The sequence below is a fragment of the Coturnix japonica genome, chromosome W (genome assembly GCF_054131305.1).
Source record: "Coturnix japonica strain WE chromosome W, WE-NBRP24, whole genome shotgun sequence".
Lineage (NCBI taxonomy): Eukaryota > Metazoa > Chordata > Aves > Galliformes > Phasianidae > Coturnix > Coturnix japonica.
Window position 1 is genome coordinate 3,890,658 of NC_140701.1, and position 11,472 is coordinate 3,902,129.

The window sequence follows — 11,472 nt, forward strand, 5'->3', positions numbered from 1 at the left end:
GGGTGAGCTAGTGGTCGGAGTGGTTGGTTGTCTTGTTGGTCTTGTGCCTTTAGTGCCGTTAGTGCTGTTAGTTAGTGTTGTTAGTGTTGTTAGTTAGTGTTGTTAGTGTTGTTAGTTAGTGTTGTTAGTGTTGTTAGTTAGTGTTGTTAGTTAGAACCTTTAGTTAGTGCCTTTAGTTAGTGGCTTTAGTTATTGCCTTTATTGCCTTTTTCTTCACACCGTCGTGTGCAGCAGCTTGTAGGTAAGCTGAGCTGACGTGGGATGGATGGGTGGGCAGTGAGGTGTTGAGAACTGCTGGCTGTCGGAGCTCACAGCACCGTATTGCTTACTCTTGACCATCAGACGTAATTTTCCCCTGGTACACACGTTCCAAAGGGGGTATCAGTAAAGTTGGCACCTGTCCCGTGCTTCTTCCATTGTCTTTGCTCAGTAGTGGAAGCATTGTAAAGTTGCTGGGTGGACAGGCATCACGTAGCCTGAGACTCAGCATGTCTTGCAGCAAGTGGATGGGACGGTTGTGCTGTGTGTGTTATTCCATGACTGTCTTAGCCCTGCTCACTGACCTGCTCTTTCTCTCTCCTCTCCTCACCCTCCGCCCACTGCCTCGGTGCAGCTTTTGCTCTCATTCCATCTGAGCAAAGCGACAAGGAACTGCTGCAGATAGCTTGAAGTGATCTCACTGCCAGGTACGTGCCATGTTTTGTCCCCGCACATGGTTTTGCCGCAGGGTATGCGAGGGTAGTTCTGACGAATTGTACCCATACTGTGCTGTGTGAATACAGAAAACAGAAATGTGTTTCCGTTCTGTTCCAGCACGTCACAGCTGCTGTGATGGGCGTCGCGTGCATGGCCGGGGAGGAGAGTGGGGCTCCCCAGGACAGAAGATCTCCAGCGGAGCCCTACCAAGTTACGGAGGTGATGCCTCTGCATGCTGGTGAGTGAGGTTCTAAAGCGGGGTGGGCAGGGCTGGGGCAGCGAGTGCCCCCTGCTCCACACCAGGAACCCTTGTCAAGGGCAGACTGTGCCAGGGGAGCGAGCCCAGGGCCGGAGTGGGCAGAGCTCCTTCTGCTCCCACCTGCCTTTGGCCCCTCTATAGCACTGCTCTCTCTCCTTGCTCAGATGCTGAATTGCTGCCTCTGTCTGATGTGGAACAGGAGGCAGTGGACTTCATCCAAGCCAACACCATCAGCATGGAAATGGTAAGAGCAGCCATCTCCATCGTGGCTATACCTGCATCTCCAGACGGTCCCTCTGGCTCTGCCTTCAGGCTGCAGGAGGGCTGATGGCCGGGCAGAGCTGCTGCTGTCCTGCAGCTGTCCTGTGCTGCTCCACACCCCGCAACGCCTGGTCCCCCTGGCCATGGCTGTCCCCACTCACACTCCTCGGTCTCTGTGTGCTTGCCAGGATCTGGTGCAGAAGCTGCAGTTCCTCAATTCCATTTGTATACTGTGCAGCATGGCTGGACAGACGAGCCTCACACTGAGCCATGATATCTTCTGCTTGCTGAAAAATCAGTGCAAGAAGATTGAGGTGAGGGGACATGGCACCCAGGTAGCTGCACCCTGTGAGAAGGACAGGACAGGGGGAGAGGGAGGCAGGGAAATGATGCACAGACACCCAAGTGCCCCAGATGGGACTCCAGGTGCTGCTGAGAGCTCAGCAGTGGAGGTGGACAGCAGCACCAGTGTGCCAGTGTTTGTCAAGGGCCACTGGGGCGACTCAGGCCCTAGCGGCCAGTGGCAGGTTTGCTGTTGCTGGGTGCTGGCAGCTGCCAGGTGCCATCCTGATTGTGCTTTGCAGGTTCTGTTGCGTGAGGAGCCCATGGAGCAGCTGAGCACCGGCCTGAGATACTGCTGCATGAACACCATTGCTGCCTTGAGGTACCTGCCCAGCCCCTGCTTTTGCCAGCACATCCCCCAGGCACCATCCTGGTGGCCCTGATGCAGCTCCCCACTAAGTCTTGGCCCTCGCCCCAAAGCTGGTGACATCAGGACTGTCCTCTGACCCAGAGCAGCCCCGTAGGGGAGGAGGCACCTCCTGGCAGGGCTCCCCATCCCTCTCAGGGAGCCTTGCCCAGGGGAGGACCTGTTCCAGCCCTGCCTCAGCACCCAGGCACCGCTCCTAGCATCAGTGTCTCTCTAATTGCAGCACAGTTAATGCAGTTACAGAGGAAGAAATACTCCATCTCTTCAAGGTGTGCTGCAGCATCGTCTTCTATCTTCCTCCAGCCAGGGCCTTGAACATTTCCCTCTACAACCAGGTATGTACTGGGCAATCTACTGTTGACCCCATGCCTCTGGGCTGCCGCTTGCATTACTTGTGTCCAGAGATCTATCAAGATGTTTGTGGGACAAGGTAGCAGCCTTGCTTGCCCTCACCCCTCTCACTCTTGCCTTGGGCTTGGCAAACACCCTGTGTTGTAGCCTGCTCTGAGTGCAGCAGCCTTGCAGGGTGCCCCTGTGCACAGATCTGTGGGTATCCTTCCTTGGCAGCCAGGGGGGTTCACAGCAGTCTACTGGGTATGAAAGGGAACCCTGAAAGACTTCCACAACCCACTGTTCTCTTTACAGACCCTGGAAGCTATGGACGACATGCTGCAGATTGTGCTAGATGTCTGTCCCATTGCCAGTGTCAAGAGTCGGCTGCAGGGAATCTTGGAGGTCTGTCTATTGTGAAGTTCTGCCCCCACAGCTCCCTTCTAGTAGTTTATCCCACTCCATGGAAACGGCACTGGCAGTAGTTGGAGCCAGCAAGGGACCCTGGCGGCAGTAGCCCCATGATGGGCTTGGCTTAAGCTCAGGGGAAGCCTGGATGGATGCTGTGATTCCAGCTAGGAGCTCAGCAGACCTGCAGTGGGCATCAGCAGCTCCCAGGCTAACCAGCAGCTCCTCTCCTCACAGGTGCTGCTGCCTTTCAGCATCTCCAAGACACAGGCTGTGTGTGAGAGGGCTTTGGGGCGCATCTCGAAGCTTAGTGGCTTCATGACCAGCAGTTTCTGGCAGCAGGTAAGGAGACATGAAAATTGTGTACCTGTGAGAAAAGCTGCGGCTCAGGTGTGAACCCTCAGAATGCTTTTGACATGAAGGGAGGGTCTTTATCCTTCCTTTTGCCTGTGCTCATCCTGCTCCAGATGCTATTCTCTCATTCTGTTTAACATGCCTTCCCTCCTTTTTTCCTTCTTACTGCAGCCCCTTGGAAAAAACCTTGCCCCTTCTCAGAGGACAGACATTGCCCTTGTAACCCTGGAGAAGATCATTGGGGACTATGGTTTTGATGAGAAGAAGTGGGCTGAGACTATGCTGGATGTGCTTCGGAGAAACCCTGGCACCTGGCTGATGGATGTAAGCAGAGTGAGGCAACCCTGCCCGCCACAGCTCTTGGGAACTGAAGCCATTTGAAGGCAGCAATGAGCTGTGGGAAGGGCAGTAATAACACAGCCTGGGAGGCAAATGGCTGCAGTCCAGTGGCAGCAGCAGTCTCCCTGTGTTCTCACAACAGGTGCCAGAGATTCTGGGATTCATCCACGCCAACCTGAAGATCCAGAGCACATCAGTTCAGCAGATCCTGCTCTCAGTGCTGGATATGCTGACCGTCCAGTTTCCCAGGGATGTGCTGAGGAGTGTGTTGACCGACCTCCCACAGAATGACAGGTATCAGCCCAGACAGCCCCACACATTTGTTCCACGTGAAGAGCAGGGCTCAGAAATGGTCTGGCTGCCAGAGCCAAGGAAAGCTGCAGGACATCCCAAGGAGCAGGCCCTCCATCCCACTGTGCTTTCCAGTGCTGGTGGGCAGCTCAGGGCTGCAGCAGCCAATACCAACCATGGCAGCCCAGAGCCCCCCATCAGGCTCCTGCCTGAGCCATGGTGCTGTGGCTAAGGCAGCCCTGCTGACGCAGCATTGCTCTCTGTTTATAGCACTACCCTGGACATACTGAAGAGTGTGCTGACCCTGCTGGAAGCATCCAAGCGGATCTGGGATGAGCTCAGCAGTGTTCTACAGGACCAACAGCTGTGTGAGATATTGAGCATCAGCACAGAGGAGTTGGGCCTCCTTCGCTTGACTGTGAGTTACTGGACAATGCACCGTGCTCTCCTACAGAGCACTGGTAGCTCAGGCTGGGCTGTGTCTCCCTAGTGCCCTGCCTTGAGCTGCCAGAGCAGCCAGGAGCTGCAGGGTGCAGGATGTCCTGCTGCCTCTGCCTGCCTCTCACTGCTGTGTTGGTTTCAGGCGATGCCTCCCACTGAAGAGCTGGTGAAGGAGCTGTGTAAGCCAGCACTGCTCCAGAAGCTTCTGAATGTGGAAAGCCTGCCAGTGCTCTGGCTGGTGCTCAGACGTCTCGTGCTGCTGTCTGATAGACCTGAGACGGTGAGCAGGACCTTGTCAAACGAAGGCCTCATGTTGACAGCCTGGCGCTGGGGCAATGGGCAACACTGTGCCTTGGCATCTGTCCTCCTGATGGAAAGGAAATTGTGTGTTTTGTACAGGCAATTGAAATCCGGGCCCTGCTTCCAGGCGTCATGGAGAACCTGCTGTTTGCCAACACAGCCATTACTGTGAAGGTGCTGAATATTTTCAGGAATGCAATGCACCATCTGGGGAAGAGGCATGCCAGTCCGTTTGCTCTGGAGCTGGCTGAGAAGATCCTGCCTCTTTTTAATCACGTAAGTCTGTTGTGGGAGGCTGAGCTCTGCGGGTGGGTGCTTGACAGGAGCGTCTTCTCCTTTCTTTCCTTCTCTGGGCTCTCAGGAATGACATGTCCTGTGGGCTCTGTAGCACTGCTTGCCGTGTCCCTGCTAGTGCAGCTTGGTTGTTCTTGGTGATGTCAGGCCCCTGTGCTGGGGCTCAGCCTACACTCATGCTCACCATGGGCAGTGAGAGTGTGCTGCTGAGGTCTGAGGTCCTCCTGTTCTCCCTCAGGCATCATCTGAAGTGCGAGAAGGTTCCATCCGCCTCTTCATGGATGTGATGGATGCTGTGCTGTGGTCTCAGAAGGGAAGCATGAAGAAGATCGTGCGCAGGGCCCTGCACCCTCTGCTCTTTCACATGAGTGACGAGACCCTGAGCGTAGCACAGGTACGAATTTCAGAGCTGAGCAGTGTGCAGGCAGTGGTGTGCTGACAGTTCAGCTGTGATGTGCAATTGAGAGCAAGTTCAGCAAGCATTCAGACACTGGGATGTGTGTCTGTGTGTGTGGTGCCATGTCCCTGCATCTGTTGTTCTGCAGGCATCTGGGGAAGCCCTTGTGTCCTGTGCAAAGTTCCTGAAGTGGAAGGAGCTCAAGCAGCAGACCCAGCAGAAGAACACAGTGGGGATCATGAAGTGTTTGGTGAGGACAATCTCACAGCCCCCACCTTTTTGCTGGGGGAAAGGGGATGCTGGAGGAGGGGTTGCAGCAGCAGCTGTGGCTGCTCTGCAAGCCCCATGCTCTTGTTCTCTTCTTCAGCTGCAGCAGGACAGAAAGGGAGTGGAAGGGTACCTGCAGCAGAGCCTGCCATACCTGGAGGATTCTCAGGCCTCCTTGCGATGCGAGGCTGTCAGATTCATTGGTGAGCCCAACCCCTGCGTCCCTCTTTGGGCCCTGCCCTGGCAGGAAGGCACAGCCCTGAAGCCCCCAGGTACAGCCTGCCCATGCCGGTAGCCACAGTGGGTGCCTTGCTCAGGTCCCCCCTCAGGTGCCGTCCCTGCCTGCAGCATGGAAGGGGAAGCAGCTGGGCTGGCGGGGTTGGGGTCTGAGCTTCTGGCAGCATGTTGGGGAGTGGGTGTCTGACAGAGCTCTTTCCCTAGGGCTGATTGGGAAGCACGCCAGGGAGCAGAGTGAGGAGATGCTGAATGAACTCTGCAGTGGTGAGTGAGGGCAGTGCTGTGTGTGTTGGGGCTGGGGGCAGAGCTGGGCAGCATGCAGCTGTGCTTTGCCCTGCTGCAAGGAAATGCTGCAGGGGCAGAGGAGCATTCATGGCAGTCCTGAGCAGTGTCTTCCACTGACCCGTCAGTCTCCCGTGCTCCTCCTGGCCAGGAAAAGCAAGGAGTGGGGCTGGCAAGGCCCAGAGTGGAAGCTGGTGGCTCTCTGTAGACTGGGGGTCCCATCTCTGCTCTGTTTCCTTCTGTTGCAGCCCTTCAGCCTTTGGAAGATGACCCCCATCTGACAGTCTGTTCTATGGCATCTGAGACCATCCAGAAGCTGAGACACCAAAGGCAGAAGGCGGCACCAGCACGGAGAAGGCTCCCAGCACTTTTCCGCTGGTCCTGCATAGCCTTCTGAGGGATAATTCTTGTTCATTAACGTTGCTAGGACACCTGTACAGCAACGTTGCTGGGACATGTGTTCCTGTCACGCAAGACAGACCCCCTGAACAACAGCGGGAGCCTTGGAGCACAGACATCTTGGAAGAAAGAACAGGAACCAAGCTGGTTAGAACTGGGTCTGTAGTTAGCGATTAATTAAATTGAAAAGCACAATTGAAAGCCTTTGGAAGGAAGATATGGAGAATATGACCACTAGAGAGCAGCACGTATGCACACAGATGCAGAACTGATCATAATTACACTGACTAAATTGTAACTCCTCATATGAGTTCTTGGAACTTAAACAAGCAAGCAGAAAAGTTGTGGTTTATTCTAGCTTTTGCAAAGCCGGAATGCTGGGCAGCAAAGCTCCTGCTTGCTTATAGTGCTGTGTGCCTGGACATAAGTGTCATGTGGAAAAAGACAAAGAAACACATTTTCTTTGCCTATGTCTTGGAGAGCCAGGAATCCAGAATTCAAGATCTTTGCTTTTGAGTTTGCAATTCAAAACCGGATTAGAAAGGATTCTGCAAACTTTCTTTGATGACATTAGACTCTTCATTAACAACAATACTGTTTCTAATACTACTAATAACAGCAACACAGCAACAAAATAATGGAAGATGAAGGAAGACATGGGGACAAGAGTCACTGGAGGAAATTTCTCCTTTGAACTGAATTGGTGTTAGTGTCCCCGTGCACAAGAACCAAGGAGAGAGCAAGCATGTTTTGTACTCTTCAGAATGCAGTGTGGTTCATCTTATTGTCATCCAAATGAGACCGGGATTTCACTGCATTGTTGGAAATGGGAAAACAGTGCCAAAGTTGCATGTTTTGAAGCGGAAAAATAGTAATTTTAAAAACCCACAACAATAGAGTAGAGAAGATCACCAGCAAAGCCTGTATCACTTGACCTCAGAGTAAAAGCAACAGTCAACCAAAGAAGCGGATGCTGATCCATTTCATGCACTTTTGTAAGGATGTGAAAGCGAGCAGACTTACCTGAAGGTGGTGTAACGTTAGTGGTAAACATCACCAAGCTCCCTCCAAAAGTGGACTTGACCTTTTGTCTCTGCGACCATCTACGTACAGAGGGAGCTACTGGAGAGCTGTGCTCGGATCCTTCAGTTTTCATGTCTCTTACCATCTCTCTTCCAGGAGATCTTGCGAAGAAAGGCTTTTCCTGTGAGGATGAAACACAGATAGGAAATGTTACATCTAGTTTTGCTGTGGGAGTTTACCTCTGTGTGTGACACATTCATTCTTCTGACAGCTGCTAACACTCAGTTTATTAATAAAAATCATACCTTTATTACTTTGTGCCTTGCAGATTAATCTGAATGTAAGAAAATCGGGTTGACTTTGTTTGCTTCGCTCAACACTGGCCACATCAAGATAACAAAGGACATTGTTTTCAAGAATAATTGCAGCTATCTTCCAGTTGGCTTGTGCTTCTGTGTTTCTGAGAAACACCATCTAGCAATTTCTTTTTCTTCTTTTTTTGCACGAGTCCTGGATGCTGGTGTGTGTTGTGCTCTGTTGTTTGCTGACCAGCAGGTGAGAGGACTGTGTTTTGTGTTGGGTGTTGAGTTTTGTCTATCTCAGGGGCCATCCAATTGGATCCATCCTCTTTTTGCAGTGTTTAGGGACAGTTAATTTGCTGTTGCCTGGAGCTATGTATGAAGTGCAGGACTAGAAGCTGTGATCGCTGAATCTCCTTGGATGAGCCCCAGCTCAGGTTCTCTCACACCAACCAAGAACATTTTTGCCAGCCCTGTTGTATTGCTGCAGCTCAGTGACCCCGACAATCTTCCCATGGAGTGCCGAAGACGGAGGTGGGAGCCTCCTTGCTGAGATCTGCATGCAAAGCCCTGAGCGGCTCTAAGGTCGGAGCCTGTTGGGTCGGTAACACTGTGTCATGGTTTTGTGCTGTTGCTGTCCATATTCCACATCATAACATCACATGCAGTATGAATCATTAATTGAGGGTATAAATAGTGGAATCATGTACAAAGGAAAAAGGGTTAAAGAGAAAGTAACTTTTTGTTTATAACTGAACAATACGGATTGCTAAGGGAACGTTATATGGTATTAAAGGTGTTTGAATGGGACAAACTGTTCTGATGGTATAAGAAAGTGTAACTGAGGGTATGTGGAAGTGTAATAGAGGGTATGTGGAATTGTGATCGAGGGTATGTGGAAGTGTGGAAGGAGGAAGGCTGAGGGACCTGGTCTAGGTCCTGCTATCCTGGAAAGGCAGCCTGGGGATCTGGCAGTGTGTGTGCCAAGTGGCTCTGTGTGCCTATGGGTGTGTACTGAAGGGCACCCAGAACTGCCACTTCCCCTTGGGACATAGGCTTGGAGCATCAGTTGCTATGTTACTCTCTGAGAAGAGGATTCAGGCCCCAAGTCTTGCGTCCAGCTTGGTGATTTGGATTGACTCTGGGGCAGCAGTGGATGATCTGCAGCCCTGCAGCTGAGTGCATGAGGCTGATTGTGATCTCTGCTCTGCCATGTACCTACAGCAAATCCCAAGAGCACACAAAGATTGGGTCTGTACCCTGGCCTTCATCCCTGGCTGCCCCATGTTGTTGAGTGCGTACCAAGGAGGCGTGATCAAAGTCTGGAACATGGATAACTTCGGCCCAGTTGGGGAGATCAAAGGGCAGCCCCATCAACGCCATCTGCACCAACTCCAAGCACATCTTCACTGCCTCCAGGTGAGCCTCGGGCTTGGTGCTCCCTAGATCCTGCAGGAGGTGAGAGTGCCCTGTGTTGACTTGTCATCCCTGGGCCTGGGTGGGTTTGCACTGAGTGGGGCCAGGAGCCTGGAGGGCGAAGAGGGCAGAGGGGATCTTGCAGCTTTCTGGTCCCTCAGTGCCTTCCTCTCACCTTGCTGTCTTAGTCTGTCCCCTGCCCGCTCTCTGGGATATCCCCATGCAGGGTCCCCTCTTCCCTGGCGCTGGGCATCCCCTGCTGTTCTTGGGGAGCATTTTGGCAGCAAGACTCTGAAATCCACTCTCTTTTGTTTGTGCAGCAGCCGGAGCTGCGCATCTGACCTGGCTCACCCTGAGCTTCCCTGCAGAGATCTCTGAATCCCAACTGCAACGTCTGCTGACCCTCTGCTCTTCCCTGGGTACCCACTTTGCTCTGCAATGGGGTGGGGAAGGGCTGCAGATGGGTGAGGATGGAGATGGTTGTGCCAGGAGCGGAGTGTGGACGGGTTGGACCCTGATCCTGCACGACTCCCCCACGGCTGCACACCTGAAGGACAATCCTACAGAGAACGATGGTGCATGGCTGGAGCCCTTCAGAAGGCTGAAGGCTCAGCCCAGGAGTGTCAATGAGGACGCAGCCTCTCCAGCTGCCCTGCTCATGTTTCTCTGCTCAGGGGGCCGACGAGGCCCTGGTCTCACACTGGAGCTTTCTTCTACCTCTCCTGTGGTCCCTTGGAGCATCCCCTGCTCCATCCTGCCCTGCCCCGCGCTGGGCTCGTGGGGGAATGTGGGAATACAAGAAAAGCTGTTCAGAGCAGCAGCTGTGGAGCCAGATCAACAGCCTGAGAACCAAGGACACCTCTGGAAGGAGAAGAAGGGACTCACGGCTCTGATTGGATATGTTAGAAAAAAAAAAACTTGTGAAGGTTTATAATGGATGTGAGAACTTGTAATAAAGGATTTGGATCATTCACATCTGAGTCCGTGCTTCAAATGCTGCAGGGGAATGGCTGCGTTGAGCCCTGGGAGTTGTATTCTCTCCTTATGCGCTCTCACTTCCCTTTGGTCACTGAAGAAACGACTTTTGAACTCGGACTTAAGGATTTCTCTGCATGATCCCATTGGTGCTGAACTCGGATCTCAGAGGAGCTCCAGGATGTGCCCCATAAAGCACAGACCAATTTCTTTCTGCTTTCTGCAGCCCCGTTTGTTTCGTGTCACCAGTCCTTGTTCAAACCACTGCAGGGTGGGAATTTCTGCACACCTTGAAACAGGAGCATCTCTATTGACTTGATGGAGTCTGTCTTTTATCATTCTGGGGATGGGGGGGGGAAGAAGAAAATGCAGTTTCCATGGCCTGGTGGAGGGCACGATGGCATGCGCAGGGTCACCCTGCCATGGACAGGATGGTGGCTGCTCCTGGGTCACAGCTGAGCCCCGTGCTGTGGGGCTGGGCAGGATGGATCACAGGACCCATGGTTGCCCTGTGACGCACAGCACTTTTACAAAGTAAAAGAATCAATTTCCTTAAATATTGAGCATCCATACGTAAATTGCAGCCTAGTGGAATCTTTTCCTATCCAAACAGAATTCTTTATCTATTTCTGTTACATAAGAAAAGCAAATAATTTTTTATCGGTCGACTTTGAAATTCAGGCAAGTGTTCACTTGAAGTGTTATGAAGTGTCAGCTTTTCTAGAGCATTTACTTTTCATGCTCTTAATTTCTCATTATCTCGCCTTATTCTCTTGCCACGTCAGTGTTTTCATTCGATGGCTTCCATGTGACAAGAGCTCTTGCTGTGTGAGCGATACAAATGTAGCTTTAAAAGTGGTACAACTTGCTATTAAGGCAGCTCCCCTCGGGAATTCCTTAAAGCTGCAGTGAGACAAGGGACACAAGAGAAACTTTGCTATGCACAGCAGGCTGAGCCCTCCTGCAGTCCCAGCTATGGAGTGCTCTGCACAATCTGTCTCTTTTTGCTCCTGATGTGCAGAGGTTTGATCTGCTTTTGCACCAGCAAGAGAGAAGTGGCACCTCACACTTATATTTCTGAATATTCTTGCTGCATTCAGTGGGATGTAAGCAATAAATAAAGAAATAAAATAAAAATATTATTGCTTTGGTTCTCAAAAAAAAAAAAAAAAGAACTGCCCAGCTTAATTTTGCTCCAGATCCTTCACTGCTTTGTTGCCTTTCACTGGACAAGATTTAGGGCCTCAATATCTTTCTTATAGTGAGGGGTCCAAAACAGAACACTGATAAACAGACCGGTACTGTGATCAATAGAACTTGAGGAAGAAATTCATCTTTCATGAGGAGCTCCTCTTTGAACAGCACCAGGAACTAAGACAGGTGTTTGATTATTTCCTGCTATGAGGCAAAGATGGATCAGCAGATACAGCTGGAATCTATCTCTCTCCTCCCCACTTTATTCCCCACCTTCAATTCTTTTTGGAAAGGAAATGCT

General features: G+C 51.8%; 1 protein-coding gene and 1 long non-coding RNA gene across 2 annotated transcripts; both read left to right on the forward strand.

Annotated features, from left to right (window-relative positions):
* Positions 1-591: 591 nt before the first annotated feature.
* Positions 592-7,597, forward strand: LOC146754275 (uncharacterized). Its single transcript, XM_085527681.1, has 18 exons — positions 592-686; positions 814-934; positions 1,120-1,199; positions 1,405-1,530; positions 1,801-1,880; positions 2,149-2,260; positions 2,571-2,660; positions 2,901-3,005; positions 3,189-3,341; positions 3,499-3,650; positions 3,918-4,065; positions 4,231-4,368; positions 4,488-4,664; positions 4,921-5,076; positions 5,228-5,329; positions 5,447-5,549; positions 5,788-5,847; positions 6,114-7,597. Exons 2-18 carry the CDS (start codon positions 832-834, stop codon positions 6,260-6,262), a joined length of 2,034 nt encoding a protein of 677 aa, XP_085383807.1. The 5' UTR covers positions 592-686; positions 814-831; the 3' UTR covers positions 6,263-7,597.
* Positions 7,598-8,139: 542 nt separating this feature from the next.
* Positions 8,140-9,433, forward strand: LOC146754276 (uncharacterized). The gene is made up of 3 exons (XR_014938953.1): positions 8,140-8,171; positions 8,811-9,005; positions 9,323-9,433. It is a non-coding gene; the product is annotated as an uncharacterized LOC146754276 (long non-coding RNA).
* Positions 9,434-11,472: the final 2,039 nt, after the last annotated feature.

What these genes read in the sequence shown, in the direction of transcription:
- LOC146754275 (XM_085527681.1), top strand. Translation starts at nt 832, where the DNA reads ATGGGCGTCGCGTGCATGGCCGGGGAGGAGAGTGGGGCTCCCCAGGAC. An exon ending in ATCAGTGCAAGAAGATTGAG is followed by an intron (nt 1,531 to 1,800) that starts GTGAGGGGACAT and finishes TGTGCTTTGCAG; the next exon opens with GTTCTGTTGCGTGAGGAGCC. An exon ending in GGCTGCAGGGAATCTTGGAG is followed by an intron (nt 2,661 to 2,900) that starts GTCTGTCTATTG and finishes CTCTCCTCACAG; the next exon opens with GTGCTGCTGCCTTTCAGCAT.